The following is a 15,105-nucleotide window of genomic DNA, read 5'->3' on the forward strand; positions in this document are numbered from 1 at the left end:
ATCATGCTCAACGAAGCCAGAAGCAAAAATATCTATATATGTCCTCTCTCCAGAAATTTACTCGGAATGGGAACCAATCTACTTCTAAGATACTCCCCAATCCCCTTTCCTAAACCGTCAATTCTGCTTGAGCTTGCAATGCCTCCATCTAAGAAATCCAAAACTCGGAAATGGACAGCTAGGATATTTGGGAACTCGCATCTTTCCACCCGTCTCTCGGCGTGGTTTTCCCCCTTGGTCCAGTCATCCCCGAACAGCGTCTTGAGCTGAGGCACGGTCAAAAATGACTTCAGCCAGGGGTATTCGTCATTATGGCGGACAAAAAAGCCGATGTTGGAGTTATCTGCCTTGTCGCCGGACCGTGCGTGGACGATAGTGCCTAATGGGACCAATTTTGTCGGTCCAAAATCGGCGAGATTGACCGGATTCGCTGTTTCGTACGAACGCCGTATGACGGGATACTCTGCGGTGATAACAGGTGGGCCAATATCAATCTTACTGGTGATTTTGGATCCTAAAATATGTATTTGCTGGTCTAATGCGGTCATAGGAATCACGACAGGGAAGATCTCCATGTATGGTTTCGGATCCATGGTCCGAAAATCCAGGTCCATATGATATCCCGGGTAACTCTGCATTCTCAAGGCGTAGACTGGGATCTTGAACTTTTCAGCGCAGATATCCTCCTCGCTTGTTGCCTGGGCAAAAACACGTAGGAAAACCGTCCCGGCCTGCTGGCTGATAGGATTCAAAGCAGCCGATCCATACAGCTCGATGGAGAGCTTTGTGAAGCGATGGTCCCGGAATATATACTGAAGTTGGTTGCGCATCATATCTGCCTTCTCCATAACATCTAGTCCGTTGATATAGAATGTAGTCTCAGCTTGATATCCACCCTTGGCGGCAATCATTGCTTTGGTCGTGGCCGGGGGAGGTGACCCGGTTATTCCCTGCACCTGCACCCTATCCTGGGTGATCTCCTCAATGCTTACCTCATGCATATTAGCAACCACGTCCGGATTCAGGTACTCTTCGCCCTGAAGCTCGTATAGGAACTGAGCGATGGTGTTGTGCTTCGTCACGCGTCCCATATGGGACTCATGCTTCGTAATGATGCAGGTTCCATCTTCGCTGATCTCTGCTATGGGAAATGCAAGGTCGACCAATGGTGAGGGGAGAGACTTGAACCCAGAGAAATTAGCCCCTGTCACATAGGCTCCACACTCAATGAGATCTAATTTCCTTATTAGTCGTCTTTCTCTCTCATACAACATATTATCTATCTAGAAAATACTCACGTCCGGCAACCAAAGAACCGGCAAGTCGATCCCAATCGTTCTTAGCCCACTGATACCACCAAGCTGCTGCTCCTATGACCGGAGAAGCATCCGTCACTCGACCACAGATAACAATATCCGCTCCAGCATTGAGCGCTTCCACAATGCCCCAAGCCCCTATATAAGCCACTCCACAGTATGGTTCCAAATGCCAATCCTTGAGAGCCCACTCAGAGTGATCCAGATGCAGCAGCGACTTGCGCTTCTCGGGATCAGTCACGATGTGCGAAATATCGTCGCCCAAAGCCATAGCGATCACCACGTCCTTGTGACCCCGGGAATGGCACATCTCCTGGACCTTTACTGCCAGTGCCCGCGTATTCAACGCCCCGGCATTGGTGACGACCTTGATCCCTTTCTCGGTAATCAGATCGATCGATTCAGTCAGTTGCTTCAGGAAACCCGGTTCGTAGCCCTGTGACGGGTCATTGTCTTTTGCGATGGCATTCCAGGCGATGTTCATCTCCGATAACCAATCACCAACAATTACATCGACGGTGGCATCTTGTGCCATCCGCTTCATGGCATGCGGGCTGTCGCCCGTTGCGCCGGAGACATTTCCAATGCGAATAGGGCGTTTAAAGGGCATTTTCGCCCGTAGATATACTCAAGTCAACTGGGAACAATGTGAAAGAAAATCTTGACCACCGCCATATTTCTTTGTTGATCTTTTAGATTCTAGGAGTATTTGATTCGAAAACTCCTCAGGGCTCATCGAACTTAGCCCATGGCTGGCAATMCCCTTCGGGCMCCCGCCGCGATGGCCCGTGCAGACTTCGGAGACCTAGCCCGATAAATGTAAATGATATTAGGTTTTGTGCAGAGTACGGAGTAGTCATTTCCTCTTAGGGAGTAAGTGGCGACTGGGCCCATAGTGTTGCACCTACGGAGTGTAGTGAAGCTATAGGTGAACACGGGAAATTAGATAGAGACTAATAAGTCAACATATTTGGACTTGCACCCCAAACCAACACCGGGTTCGGGGTCTCATTTCGTTTATGTCAGATAATGACTTTCGAAATTGCTCTCGTTTCGACGCTCAGACGTCGACTAGTGTTAATTAATCAGGATTTCCAGAAGCAGTCAAACGAGGCAATCAATTAGAAGCTCTATCTTATGGTCCCCAAATTTCCCTCCTGACAGGCAGGTCATAAATCATTTCATCCCTAAGTGTCGGATTTTACAAAGACTAGCCCACCAGAATGTCTATAAAAACCCAGCTTTAGAACTTGATGTATTTAGACAGAGAGAAATCAATACACACAATCTTGCTAGTCACTTCTTTTTTCCATCTCTGTAAGCTAATATTCAGAATTGGCCTGGAGCAAATCCGCTAATCTGACATTTTGTTCTGTACACAACGCTAAAGTAGAAGGTCCTATTATAAAGAGAACGGAGCGTGGAAGAAAGTGGTCCACGTTTCTTTTAGGCACAGATGTAAGAGGTCCAGTCATCGATATTTCCCGCCACATACTGCGCCGTACTCGGCCAAGGGCAGAGTTTACGCGTGGTATTGGTCCCATCTGGAGGCGTGGTGCTCAGCATCTGCAGCGGCCGGGTTCCCTGCTCTACCCACGGAACCAGGACGTCCAGAACGTCATAAGTCCCTGGTACATGTGGATATTCTGGGTTTGCGCCGCAGTGTCCACCTCCAGGAACCATGAAAACCTCGATGAAGTCGTCGATATCGACTCCAGTCATCCTTGCTCGAATCTGGTCAAGGTGCAGGATGGGCCAGATGGCCGCATTGAACTGATCTGCCCAACCCTGGGTGGTAATCAGCTTCCCACCACTCTTCCGGAAGGCGGAGAGGTCCGGAGAAATTTCGTCAATCAAAGGCGACGCGAGCTCGTCCACTTTGCGGACATCTGTGCCCCAGTTGAAGGTGGAGACGTTGTATGCCAGGTCATCGAAGACGAGCTCCTGGAGAATGAGCCGGGAATAGTACTCATACAGCGTGGTCTCCTGATAAATCCAGCCATTTTCCGAGCCCAGGCTCATCCCAGGATAAACCTCGCCGCCGGTGACCAAGTTTTTGGGGCCGGCATATATGGCCTGTACGGCTTTAATTTGGTCAACAGTAAGACACACAACAGTCCCGCTCGCACTGATAGGATTCCGACCGGATTTGCACTCGAGTTGAGTGATGTTGTAATTGCAATTCAAGGGATTCTCAATCAACCCGTCCACGACCCCATCGAGTGCATCGCACGCAGCCACCACGCTATCTGTAATGAAATTCAAGGCATCCTGGCTCATGTATCCGCTGCCTGCCGTGTGCAACCCATTCCAGAGGAAACTGAGGATCAGATGGCTATACCAGTTTCCAGGGCTTCCAGCGTAGATTCCATCAAACAAGTCTGGATGATACTGGGCTAGGGCGTACCCTTGGCCGCCACCAGTTGAGCATCCGTAATAGTAACTGAATTCCGGACTCTTGGCATAGTATTCCGTGGTCAGGGCTTTAGTGATTGGCGTGATCATGGCAATAGAGTTATGAATCCAGGCTTTCACCATAGCCTTGTCAGCCAGGAATGGAGCATATGTGGTGTTCCCGCTGTCAGCAAGCGAATGACCGCTGTCACAACCGGCCACGGCGTACCCCAAGTTGAGTTGGGCCATCATCGCGGAATCGACAATCTCACCGGCGTATCCGCCGTTTCCTATAGTTGACGGTTCAGCTAATTAATCCTTCATTTATTTAGAAGGAAGAGCGAGACAGGGGAATATCCTCACCCACCACCATAAATCGTCCATTATATTCCGAGTTGATTGGCAAATATAGTTCCCAGGTGAGAGTATTCTTGCCTTTGGGATCGGGCGTATCGTTGCCCCCGGCTGCATACGTGATGGTTCCTTGGACTTGACAGAGTGTATAAATGTTGAGGATACCAGTGGCATTCAAAGCTTCAGGTTCGAGTACCGTCGCATTCAATACATTGATGCCGGGAGTCGACCTAATTCCAAGCAGGCTAGTGCAAGCACTCGAGGGTTGCGAGCTTGGTATCGCATGGATTGGAGCCAATACCGCAAAGGCGGCAAAACAAGTACGAATGAGTCTAGAAGCGTACATACTGTAACTGCTAGATCTTAATCTTAACCCAAGAATTGAATAGCTCTATACCAAATGAAAGCAGAAGAGACGAGTATATATGTACATATATATATATACACTGTCCTCGTGATATGCCTCCTTCCCCGGCTTTCGCGTCAGATTCTAACCCCAGCTTTTTCCCCAGTTTTACCGGCATCTGATGTTCGGGAGCAAGTCCGGTAAAATGGATGGATGGTTCATGTAACTGCCATGTGTTGTCCTCCGTGGGGGTATACATAAAGTTCATATTATGGTGACGGGTAGCGGACCCGACGGCCGATACGGATCAGAGGGGCAGAAGTGCCTACGTACCTGGTCGATCAAAATTTACATTTTCGAGACAAGTGACGAATTCTATGTATTTACCAATAGCCGTCTCGCCGCTTTCCCCACCCGCTTCTCGCAGAATCCTCCAACCACTGCTCAAGGCCCCCTCTGCCCACTCCGAATGCAACAACGAGAACCAGGTGTAAAGTTGACGTCCGAAAAGGCTAGAAACTTAGAAAGAGATACATGCCACTCGCGTCTGTGATTGGCTGGCCTGGGAGTGGAGTATTAGGGTTATATAACTTATATCCTTAGGTTGATAGAATGGTTTATTATTGGAGCAAGATCACTTAGTCTTTGAAACCTAAGCAACTGATTCAATTACAATTAATTTATACTTTCCTCAGGAATTCATATCACGCAATTATTGGACATGCTGGGAAAGTTGATAGACAATACTTGGTTGATGGCCGTAGAATTTTGTTAGGATAAAAGCTGAAGACTGACTTCCAAAGTAAAAGGTTACACTAAAAGACAAAAAAGCAAATATTAGCTTCACATTTGATATGATGTTGATTGACTTTTTAAACATTGCAGAAAGTGAAAACCAGGTACATGTGGAATGTGGATACTTTTTAAGCTCCGTACTCTTTACATGGGGAAAAATAAGAATGTTGTTGTGAGGCTTAAATGCTGGTTCTGTAAATTACATGACCACTTTTAATGTACATGTGGGCGGATCTGCTCTTGATCATTGAAAACAGGGGGTCGATCTGGGAAAGGAGACCCCTGCGGAGTCTGATCAGCTGACCTCGTCTCAAACCATCAGTATTTGCCTCCTTCCCAAGTAGGTATTTGTTGAACGTTATAAGACGAACTCCTTAATCTTCAAGGGCTAGGGCCAGGGCTTAGGGCTTAGGGCTTGGACTCACATCCAAGGCATATGAAAGTATACTGTTTGTGATTAGCATGATATAGCGCAAAATCTACTTTGAACTTCTCGGCGGCTGTGTAGACCACAGTGCTAGGCCAATGCTACTAAATTCTATGTCAATTGAGTCTTATACTCATACCATTCTTCCATCTCAGCTGTTTCACAATCCCCGAGGCCCATCGACCAGCGTATAGAATCCAGGACCCGGGCATCAAACGCCTTACTTGCCAATAGATCACCCCACCTCCTGAACCCATGAGGAAACCCTGGAAAGACAGATACTCTTGTGGGCACACTGGCATCAAGGCTTGGTCATTATATGACATTGCACATCCTATAGAGTTCGACTTACTTCAGGGCCTTCAATCTCGTCGCCAATAACAGTCCGTCATCTCTCAACGGATCCATACCAGCTACCAAAATGGCCGTCTTGGGCCAGCCACGAAGCTCTTCGTCCGCTCTCAGAGCTGCATTTAATAAAGGATCTTTGTTCAAGCTGTTATTGTTCCCACCGTCGACAAGATTGCTGAACATCTTTAGCCGCGGCCATGGAATCACAGGAGCGTCACGGCACTGGATCTTGGAAGAGTTTTCTGGGGACTCAAACAACTCGAAGGGATAATTCTCAACATGGATGAGCCATGGAATGCTTAGAGTGACGCTAGAGATCACCCGGAGATGACTACGATCACGTATGGCCATGGCTGCTGCGAGCCCCGCGCCGGCCGAGATACCCAGCACACCAAGCCCTGAAGGAATATCGATACCGAGATTTGTTGCACTCTTCTCAATATACAACATGGCGTCCTCCGCATCTTGGTTTTGTGATGGATGGGGCCAGTCCGGCGTATGTCTGTAGATGACACTTATAATGACTATCTTCAAGGAATCTGCCATTGTCGCACACAGGTAGTCGTCGGTTGTCTCAGATCCAAACAAAAAGCCACCGCCATGGAAGTATACGAGACATCGAGCCAGATTCTCTGCTCGTTCTCCATTTTGGTTATAGGAGGATGGCGAGTACCGGCGTAGGGGAATAGAGTGACTCCCTCGAGAAGGAATAGACAATGTGGAGATATTAACCTTCTTGTGAAGATCATGCTGGCTTAGAAGTCTTTGAGATGTTGCTTCTCGTGCCTTGTTTGCCGACTCACGGAGCTGGGAGGCCAGTTGTATGTCGTTATCATTATAGCCGTCTCGAGATGCCTGGGGGTTTCGAGAAACGAAGTCGAGCCATTCCTTGCTTGCCGTACCGTAACGAGAAAAGTCCATAATTTTCATTTCAAAGTCTGAGCACATCTGCAAAAACTTTTTGTGATTTGTTCATGATTATAATATCCGAAGCGGACATTGATGTCCGGAGCTCGTCACAAGAAAACATATTTTATTGTAACTACTTTTCACAAAGCGTCTATAGTCAACCAAATGCGATAATATCGAAGAAAATGGCTTTGACAACTTCAACTACGAACTCAGAAGCACCGATTCGACCCTCTCGCAATCTAGCTGACCGTGTAGCCCTTGTCACGGGCGCAGGTAGCGTTGAAGATGAAATCGGTAATGGCCGCGCAATTTCTATTCTGTTCGCGGAGGACGGAGCTTCGGTAGTTTGTGTAGATCGTGATCTATCTGCAGCGGAGCGAACAGCCGCAATTATCATGGCCGAAGGCAAAGGAGGCGCAGTGGCTATACAGGGAGACGTCACAAGCGAAGATGACTGCCGACGTATCATCGACGGTGCCTTGACCCGATTCGGCCGTCTAGACATTCTTGTCAACAACGTCGGTAGTATAGGTGCGCGTGGTGCCGCTCCAGAAGTCGATCTCACCGACTGGGAACGAAGTCTCAGACTAAACGTCACTAGCATGATGCTCATGGCAAAATTTGCAATTCCGGCCATGCAGAAGAATGTACCCGGTGATGGCAATATTAGGGGCAGTATCGTGAATATGGGCTCTGTGGCCGGCCTTCAAGGTGGTACGCCCAGTCTACTGTATCCGACCAGCAAGGGAGCTGTGGTCAACATGACCCGAGCAATGGCGGCTCAACATGCCCGAGATGGGATTAGGGTTAATTGCGTTTGTCCCGGTAATAGTTCTCCTTAGTGGATGGCCGCACATTCATCTACGACCAGCTCGCGGAGCTTTGCTAATTAGATGGTCAAAGGAATGCTTTATACACCCATGATGTACCGGACGAACGGAGGGATGGACTCGGACATAAGAGAAGCCCGACGCAAACGCAGTCTGCTTCAGACAGAGGGTAACGCATGGGATTGCGCAGGGGCGGTACGATTTCTGGCTGGTAACGAGTCACGATGGATCACAGGAACGATCTTGACGGTTGATGCAGGGGCAACGTGTGCACAATTGATATCTTCTGCATGATAGGCTTTCTCAGTAATCTTCAGCAATATATGGCTTTAGTCTATCACTCTAGTTTCGTGTTTGATTTGTGACATATATGTAGGCATGTCAACATTGAACTAGTGTATTCTGCAATTGCCTCCGACAGCTAGCTAGGAGATATATCATCACCCCGGGATTTTTCTCGTAATTAACCCTGAAACTTAATACATACCTGTAACATATGTATACTAGGAGTCTTCCCCGGACACGTATTTTTGACTTAATATAAGGCACATGGATATGTATGCAGAGTTTGGGGTAAGTGTGGAGATGGACATGTATTTCCGACGCTACCAAAGCACCAGAATCCATTTTTCTATACCGAAACCTATCTAGGGAGACAACCTATTAAATTGTAGCTGCGACCCCAGCCATGAGAAGCTACCGTCGCTCATCTGTGATTATAATTAACAAAATATTGCAGAACCACCATGACTACCAAAGTCGGACACTACGAAGAAGAACAGGTTGAGGATGTTGAGCTCAAGGTGCCTACTACAAATGCTCGGGCTCGCCTCGTTCCCCGTCCATCAGAGGACCCGGCAGATCCGCTGAACTGGCCCATGAAGTTGAAATTGTTGATTTTGTTTGAAGTCTGTTGGCTTGCTTTTGTGAGTTTCACTGTCTCGATTTCTGGATCATCCAATCTACTGACATCCACTGGCTTATAGTTGGGAACCTGGAACACATCTTCCATCAATCCGGCATATAGTCTACTCGCTAAAGACCTCAACGTCACAGCAATTCAAGCATCTTACCAGACGTATGGTGCCTGTCGGTTCTGCTAAATAAACGAACTTGTACTAACGAACACTGTGCTACCCTAGTACCATTGCCATCGCTTTAAACGGCGTCGGCCCGTTCATCTGGATACCCCTAGCCAATGTCTATGGCCGCCGCTCGGTCTATCTACTCACCACTTTTATCGGATTTGTCACTGCTCTAGGATGTGGCTTCGTCCAGACTTATGGTGCTTTAGTCGGCATTCGTGCTATCAACGGACTTTTCCCAGTATCGATGGCTCTCGGACCAGCAACCGTGACTGATCTCTTCTTCTATCATCAACGCGGTCGGGCACTTGGTCTTTTCACAGTTATGTTGACATCAGGGGCACACTTCGCAGCTTTATTCGGTGGGCCTGTAGCCAAATTTGTTGGCTGGCGGTATATTTTTTGGATCACCGCTGCTATGAACTTCGCTACTCTTGTCGTACTGATCTTCGGTTTACCGGAAACCGTCTACTATAAGCCACGCACGTACTCGGACACTAGCACGGAGGCACCGGAGCTCACTATCGCCCAATATCGCCAACTCTTACGCCCGTGGACAACATTCCCCGGAGTCCGCCTTAAGGCCAGGCACGTTGTTATTCCTGCATTTCGCATGGCTATGTACCCGTCCGTGCTCTTTCCTAGTCTTTATTATGCGGCACAATATGTCTTCACAGCAATTTTTCCTGCGGTCACATACTCCATTATATTCCAGAAACGCTTTGGGTGGAATCCATTTCAATGTGGACTGGCATATGGAGGGACCATGACAATTGGGTCGCTTGCTGGAGAGGTATGTTCCGCAATATCCTCTACCCCATCGACATCAATGAACTTTGCTGACTATACTTCGCTCATCTAGCTTGTGGCTGGTAGGATCATAGATGATGTGATCCGGCGTGAAGCCAAGCGTCGAAACGTAGACAGTCCACCGCCGGAGACACGATTCAAGGGACTGTGGACAGGAGCGATTCTCATACCTGCAGGCCTGCTCATCTTCGGATTTACGATGCGATACGAAACCCACTGGAGCGGTCCACTCGCGGGCATGTTTATAGGTATTTTCGGCATCCAAGTCGTGGCGACAGTATGTTATACCTACAGCATCGATTCGTACCGCGTCGAGAGCTCGGAAGTTGCCCAATTCTTCAATTTTTGCCGACAAATCACTAGCTGTACAATTGCGTTCTATGGCATCAAACTTTGCGAGGCTATCGGCTATCAATTTGCTTTCATCATGTTTGCTCTCGTTGGTAGTGTACTTGCTTTTCTGCCTATCATCTGGCTCATGTGGAAGGGACAGTCTGTTCGCGAGCGTCTAGGCATGCCGACTAATGTCAGCGTGGGCGAGGAAATCATCACAGACTACAACGCAGCGTATCGGAATGAGAGCATAGAGTAGGTTGGATTCGAAATGACATATTTCAATCTCAGCATCACGATGTTGATGAGAGTTTACCATCACCTGGGCACTGTCCAATGTCAGCGAGAAACAGTAATTGAAACGTTAACTTCTATTTCGCCATAGAATCTGACTCCAAAAATTTTAATTTTCATGAATCTGCTCTCTATAATGATACCTACTGGAATACAATTATGAAACAGAGATTTAGTAGCTGGGGGTTCCCCAATTGCTCTCAAAATCTGTTTCGCGTAGTGAGCTTAGCTTTCGACGAAGTATCTAAGTATATTGCATATATATACTACTAGTACAACTTATTGATCTTCTCCTTTGATATTAAGTATTTTCGTGAAAAGAACATCATTTCCCCTACTCAAATCGTATGTAACAAATGATCTAAATTTCTGGCATTTCAGGAATCGGTGCAGGGCCGTGCCTGAAACTTACACCAAGTATATTTGCGAGATCAAGACAAAGACTTTGGAGATCCTCCAGATCTTTTCTTGTAGCACCATTTATCAACATACCCTTCATGTGATGCTGAAGCTGGTTCTGACAGTCCATGCCATACAGTGCTGAGACCATGGCATATCCCGTTGTCAAGTCATCGATGATTTCGTTGAACGAGAATAACCGCGCGTAAAGAACCTCTATATGCTATACGTGAGTTTCAAATTTCAGTGCGCCTAGCGTTGATAAATTTACATACCCCTTATAACAAATGCATAATCCGGACTTGCCCTTACCGATGCTTGGGGATCAAAGACTTTATTCCGAGAATATATTCTGGTCCAAAATTCCTTGCCTCTTTTTCTTGCCGCTTCTTCCGGCTCCTTGGATCTTGGTGATTCATTCTCTCGCAAATTTTCGGGGATACATCCGGCTAAGATACGCATCGCATTGCCCGTCCGAGCGGCACCCGCGATACCAGTGGACTTGATCAACCCCTCTCGGATTTGTCGAACAACAGCGAAACGTTCGTCAAAAGAGAGAGGAGAAAGCAAGTTGGCATTCAGATGTTCATATACTTGCGGAATAACATCAGGATAATTGAGAGATGATAGAGCTACCAAGACACACATGTACCATCGAAGCCGTTGTGAGGTAGTGGAAAGCGTAGAGACTGGCTCAAAGAAAGAGTTCGGCAGGATTGGTGTCTCAACGGTCATTTTTGATGTCCTCTCAATACATGTAGTCGCGAGAGGTTGACTTCGTCGTCAAAGCCTGGGGAGTTATTCGGTTAACATTCGTAATAGTGCGGAGTGATATAAGTGAGTGCGGGGGTTCAAATGTTGATTTGATGGCGGACTTCAATCTCCGGTAAAATTCTAGACCTCAAATGTTTCGTTGCCGTTTTCTATAACGCCATCATCTCGCGCATTTTGACAAATATAGTCTCAAAATCTTGATTGCGATCCATCAAGGCAAAGATTCGCCCAACTCGACAGAAAAACAAAGCACTATGTTCATTATTTCTCCTATGTCTGCCTGCGCTACTGAGGACAAGCGTGACCAAGTAAGTTGATTATGAAAGAGACATCTGAAAAGAATCAAGTAGTAGTTGAAGTTCATGGTATTTCTATATATAGTTCCTAGATTATATTTCGAAAATTGCCCCGGTCACATATGCTACCGAGCCCAAGTGTCACGGATATGCTTGGTTCCGGAGCGCAGAAGAGAATGATACTGTTCCACAGCATTGGGTTAAGGGGTTAGAAGTGTATGTCATCTATAAGCCATTAATGGCCCACACCATTTACTTCAATGATGACTGAAAAGCTGAAAAATAACTACGGATATTAGGTATGAAGATATTGAGGCAAACACCCAGACTCATCGCGCAAGTACAGAGTACAAGACATTTCGAGCCGCAGTTGGGTCAGAGAAACTGCTAGAGCGCCCAAGCGACCTACGATTCTGGCGGCCCTTATTGGGCTTCATGAATAGAAAGGAAAACGATCCTGAAGCCAATCAATTCTTTGCTCATAATCGACTATTATCTGCTGAAACCTGTCAGTATATTGTAGTAGACGAGCTCCTACCAAAGCCGAGATATAAGGGCTCTCTTCTGGAGAGCGTAAGTAAGTTGGCGCAAATGGCAGAGCAGAATCAGAACATACTCAGTTTCTGGGTTCTGAAACACGAAGACAAGGACGAGGATCCGGGTCTGCTTGTCTTTGCTCGGTATGTTAATCGGCGCGCGTGGACCGATTTTGAAGACCGGGAAGAGATTTCTGCAGCATGGAAAGAGGCAAACTACTCATGTCAGTGGCCGAGACGGACTGTTTGGGTTGACTCTGGAATTGGATTCCTCGGTAGATAGATAGCAACTACTAGATATTCCTAGGAAGTATGGCATTTCAAAATACAGAATAGGGCTCTTGACAACATTATGGCTTCTTATGACTAAAAGCCATTAATCTTGATCAACTATCTGATACCATGACGATTTCAAGCCTGAATCTATCTGGATACAGCCCTTACTCAGATATAGTAGCAATTAGAACATTCCTTGCGTGGCTTTTAAGTGATAGCGTTAGTTATGTTTAAAGTTTTAAAAGATAATTCTCATACTCTATAAAATAGCTATCGCGTTAGGTGGAGATGCAACAGCACCCTCATAATTTAGCGGCGATGATGTGAAGAAAAAGGACCAGCATCCTTTCTTTTCACATAGATCAGCCAATATATCAAGATCAAACAATTCCCCCAAAGGTGTACCCCATCCAGCCAACATAATCGGGTGAAGATGCCATTCTTTTTCCGTCGGTGCTAGAATCGAAAATTAGTATGCCTGGTATCTGAGTAACTCATGTGCCCCGAGCACCAATATAGGTAAGATGGAATACTCACGTCTTACTTCGAATCCCGGCGAGTCACTCGCCACAGCAGCAAATTGTCTCTCCCAGAGCCACTCGGTTGTCTCACGCGACTGGCCAAGACCGCACCACTCACGCACGCCAGACACCTTTTCGCGTCCAGATGTGTCTAGTCCCTTGTAAGCCGCAACATAACCTGTTCGAAGGAATAGGACATCCCCTTGTCGAAACTCCACATTTTGCTCTTTTGCGATAGCCAAAACGTCTTCGATGGGAATTGCATGGCCAGAAAAATGGTTTACATCAATGCCGCGACGTTGCGCATAGGATGCATAGTCGATTAGTACTCCTCGGCCGGCGAGTCCTCGAGAAGCCCAGGCCTGCAACCCATTGATTGATGTACGGCTAGTTGCATGAATTTGATCTTGTGTGGTTCTAAAGAATCAGCCTTACCATTTTTGAAGAAGAAGATGTCATATTGGAATGGGGAGCTACCCGTTATAGAACCTTTTGTCCTGTTGGTAAGCAAAATGGCGCAGACTATCCCATTGCGAACTTCCTTGAGTATTGAACGTGATCTGTCTCCATCAGAAAGTTGTCGATTGAATCACTCTTGAAATGCACATACCACATCGTCATTGACTACTAACGGATCCTTGTTGATGACCTCCTGCTTGAAAGCAGCTCGACCCAACAATGGTGGATCGAACATATCGAGAGGAAGACTGTTATGTGCATTAGTTCATAACTTTCAATTTCATTTTGCTTGTATTGTATCAACTACTCACTTCAAAGAAACGCGTTGTCCTGTCTTGACCTCTTCCTTGATTGCTCTTAGAACCAACTCGTCCGTCAGGTAGTTCAGTGAACCCAAGGCACTTGAATGGCCATCACCCCATAGCCCCCATGCAGAGTGTGGTGGATCCATTTCGTGTAAAGGCAGTTCATTAAATGGAGGGATAGAAATAAGTGAAGCCATGTCGAGTATAACACTGAGGTTAGGGGATAAGCTATAGTGCCAGATTGCTATCACAATAGATCACAGTTGAATGTATCTATTCAGTATTATCTTGTCCGTCACTTTTGATTGAGTTCACGCCTTTCGATTTTCTCAGCACTAAAATCGCCTTTTCATTTGATCATAGGCTATCAATCTATCTAGTTTGTGGGGAAGTTGATTTCGGACATTGGTGTCCGAGAAGCAACGATTAATTACCATGGAGATAGATTTGAGTGATTCCGAAAATTGTACCTTGAAACTTAAGTGCAATGACTGAATAAAATAATGTGCATTGCCTCATGTAACTTGGCCGTAGCAAAATTATCATATTAGAAAGGAAAGCAACCAACAGTCTACCATCAATATACACAATTGATGCTCCGGACCTGAATCAAGCAAGATTCAGTCTTATACTTACCAATATGGGTACTCCAGGAGTTTTGATGCGTCTATCGAACAACGCTTCATCCTCGAAACTGACTATTCCCGGCATCGAGGCTGTCTATACACTTAACGCCAATGACGGTAGCACGCCATCGTACAACTCTTTATACTTCTTGAATGATATCGCACCCATTGTCAACTCCAGGTCCGCATATGACGCCGACAACAAGAATCCCTCAGCGTCGGAGGTATCATGGATTATATGCTCATTTATCAACGGACGAGATACCGCAGGACTCAGCCAAGAGCCACAGATGAGAGTCAATGTCCTTCCAAATCCACCTGCAATAGGATCAATCCTTGTCATCAACGGATCGACCCCACGAGCCGACAAGGAAGATGACTATCATGCCTGGTACGATCAAGAACACGGCGGAAAGCTCACCAAAGTGCCCGGTTGGAATGCAGCAAGACGATACGCTCTAGCCGCCGTATACGGAGATGTCGAGGTAGCAAACTTCTACGGATTCAACTTTTATGATGAAGAGAATGGTTTAGGAGGTCCCGAGTGGAAGGCTGGTGTGACGGATTGGACACTCCGTATTCGGAGTAATGCTGCTAAGCCCAATATTCGAAGGGTGTGGAAAGTGGAAAGTGTTTAGCAGATTTTCGAAATAAATTTTAAGTGCA

General features: G+C 46.7%; 7 protein-coding genes across 7 annotated transcripts; 4 read left to right on the forward strand and 3 right to left on the reverse strand.

Annotated features, from left to right (window-relative positions):
• Nucleotides 1-32: 32 nt before the first annotated feature.
• BHQ10_000253 (uncharacterized protein) lies at nt 33-1,926 on the reverse strand (the record flags this gene model as incomplete). The annotated part of the gene is made up of 2 exons (XM_040874686.1): nt 33-1,234; nt 1,299-1,926. 2 exons carry the CDS (start codon nt 1,924-1,926, stop codon nt 33-35), a joined length of 1,830 nt encoding a protein of 609 aa, XP_040728758.1.
• Nucleotides 1,927-2,762: 836 nt separating this feature from the next.
• On the reverse strand, nt 2,763-6,913 carry BHQ10_000254 (uncharacterized protein; the record flags this gene model as incomplete). The annotated part of the gene is made up of 3 exons (XM_040874697.1): nt 2,763-4,000; nt 4,074-4,294; nt 5,985-6,913. The coding sequence occupies 3 exons, from the start codon at nt 6,911-6,913 to the stop codon at nt 2,763-2,765; spliced, it is 2,388 nt and encodes a 795-aa protein (XP_040728759.1).
• A 164-nt stretch (nt 6,914-7,077) lies between these two features.
• BHQ10_000255 (uncharacterized protein) lies at nt 7,078-7,737 on the forward strand (the record flags this gene model as incomplete). Its single annotated transcript, XM_040874708.1, has 1 exon — nt 7,078-7,737. The coding sequence occupies one exon, from the start codon at nt 7,078-7,080 to the stop codon at nt 7,735-7,737; it is 660 nt and encodes a 219-aa protein (XP_040728760.1).
• A 734-nt stretch (nt 7,738-8,471) lies between these two features.
• BHQ10_000256 (uncharacterized protein) lies at nt 8,472-10,212 on the forward strand (the record flags this gene model as incomplete). Its single annotated transcript, XM_040874719.1, has 4 exons — nt 8,472-8,651; nt 8,712-8,803; nt 8,868-9,603; nt 9,673-10,212. The coding sequence occupies 4 exons, from the start codon at nt 8,472-8,474 to the stop codon at nt 10,210-10,212; spliced, it is 1,548 nt and encodes a 515-aa protein (XP_040728761.1).
• A 1,462-nt stretch (nt 10,213-11,674) lies between these two features.
• Nucleotides 11,675-12,535, forward strand: BHQ10_000257 (uncharacterized protein; the record flags this gene model as incomplete). The annotated part of the gene is made up of 3 exons (XM_040874730.1): nt 11,675-11,728; nt 11,802-11,932; nt 12,016-12,535. 3 exons carry the CDS (start codon nt 11,675-11,677, stop codon nt 12,533-12,535), a joined length of 705 nt encoding a protein of 234 aa, XP_040728762.1.
• A 373-nt stretch (nt 12,536-12,908) lies between these two features.
• On the reverse strand, nt 12,909-14,010 carry BHQ10_000258 (uncharacterized protein; the record flags this gene model as incomplete). The annotated part of the gene is made up of 5 exons (XM_040874741.1): nt 12,909-13,006; nt 13,066-13,466; nt 13,527-13,609; nt 13,660-13,756; nt 13,820-14,010. 5 exons carry the CDS (start codon nt 14,008-14,010, stop codon nt 12,909-12,911), a joined length of 870 nt encoding a protein of 289 aa, XP_040728763.1.
• Nucleotides 14,011-14,453: 443 nt separating this feature from the next.
• BHQ10_000259 (uncharacterized protein) lies at nt 14,454-15,077 on the forward strand (the record flags this gene model as incomplete). Its single annotated transcript, XM_040874752.1, has 1 exon — nt 14,454-15,077. One exon carries the CDS (start codon nt 14,454-14,456, stop codon nt 15,075-15,077), a length of 624 nt encoding a protein of 207 aa, XP_040728764.1.
• Nucleotides 15,078-15,105: the final 28 nt, after the last annotated feature.

Source organism: Talaromyces amestolkiae (genome assembly GCF_001896365.1).
Source record: "Talaromyces amestolkiae strain CIB chromosome Unknown scaffold1.1, whole genome shotgun sequence".
Classification (NCBI taxonomy): Eukaryota; Fungi; Ascomycota; class Eurotiomycetes; order Eurotiales; family Trichocomaceae; genus Talaromyces; species Talaromyces amestolkiae.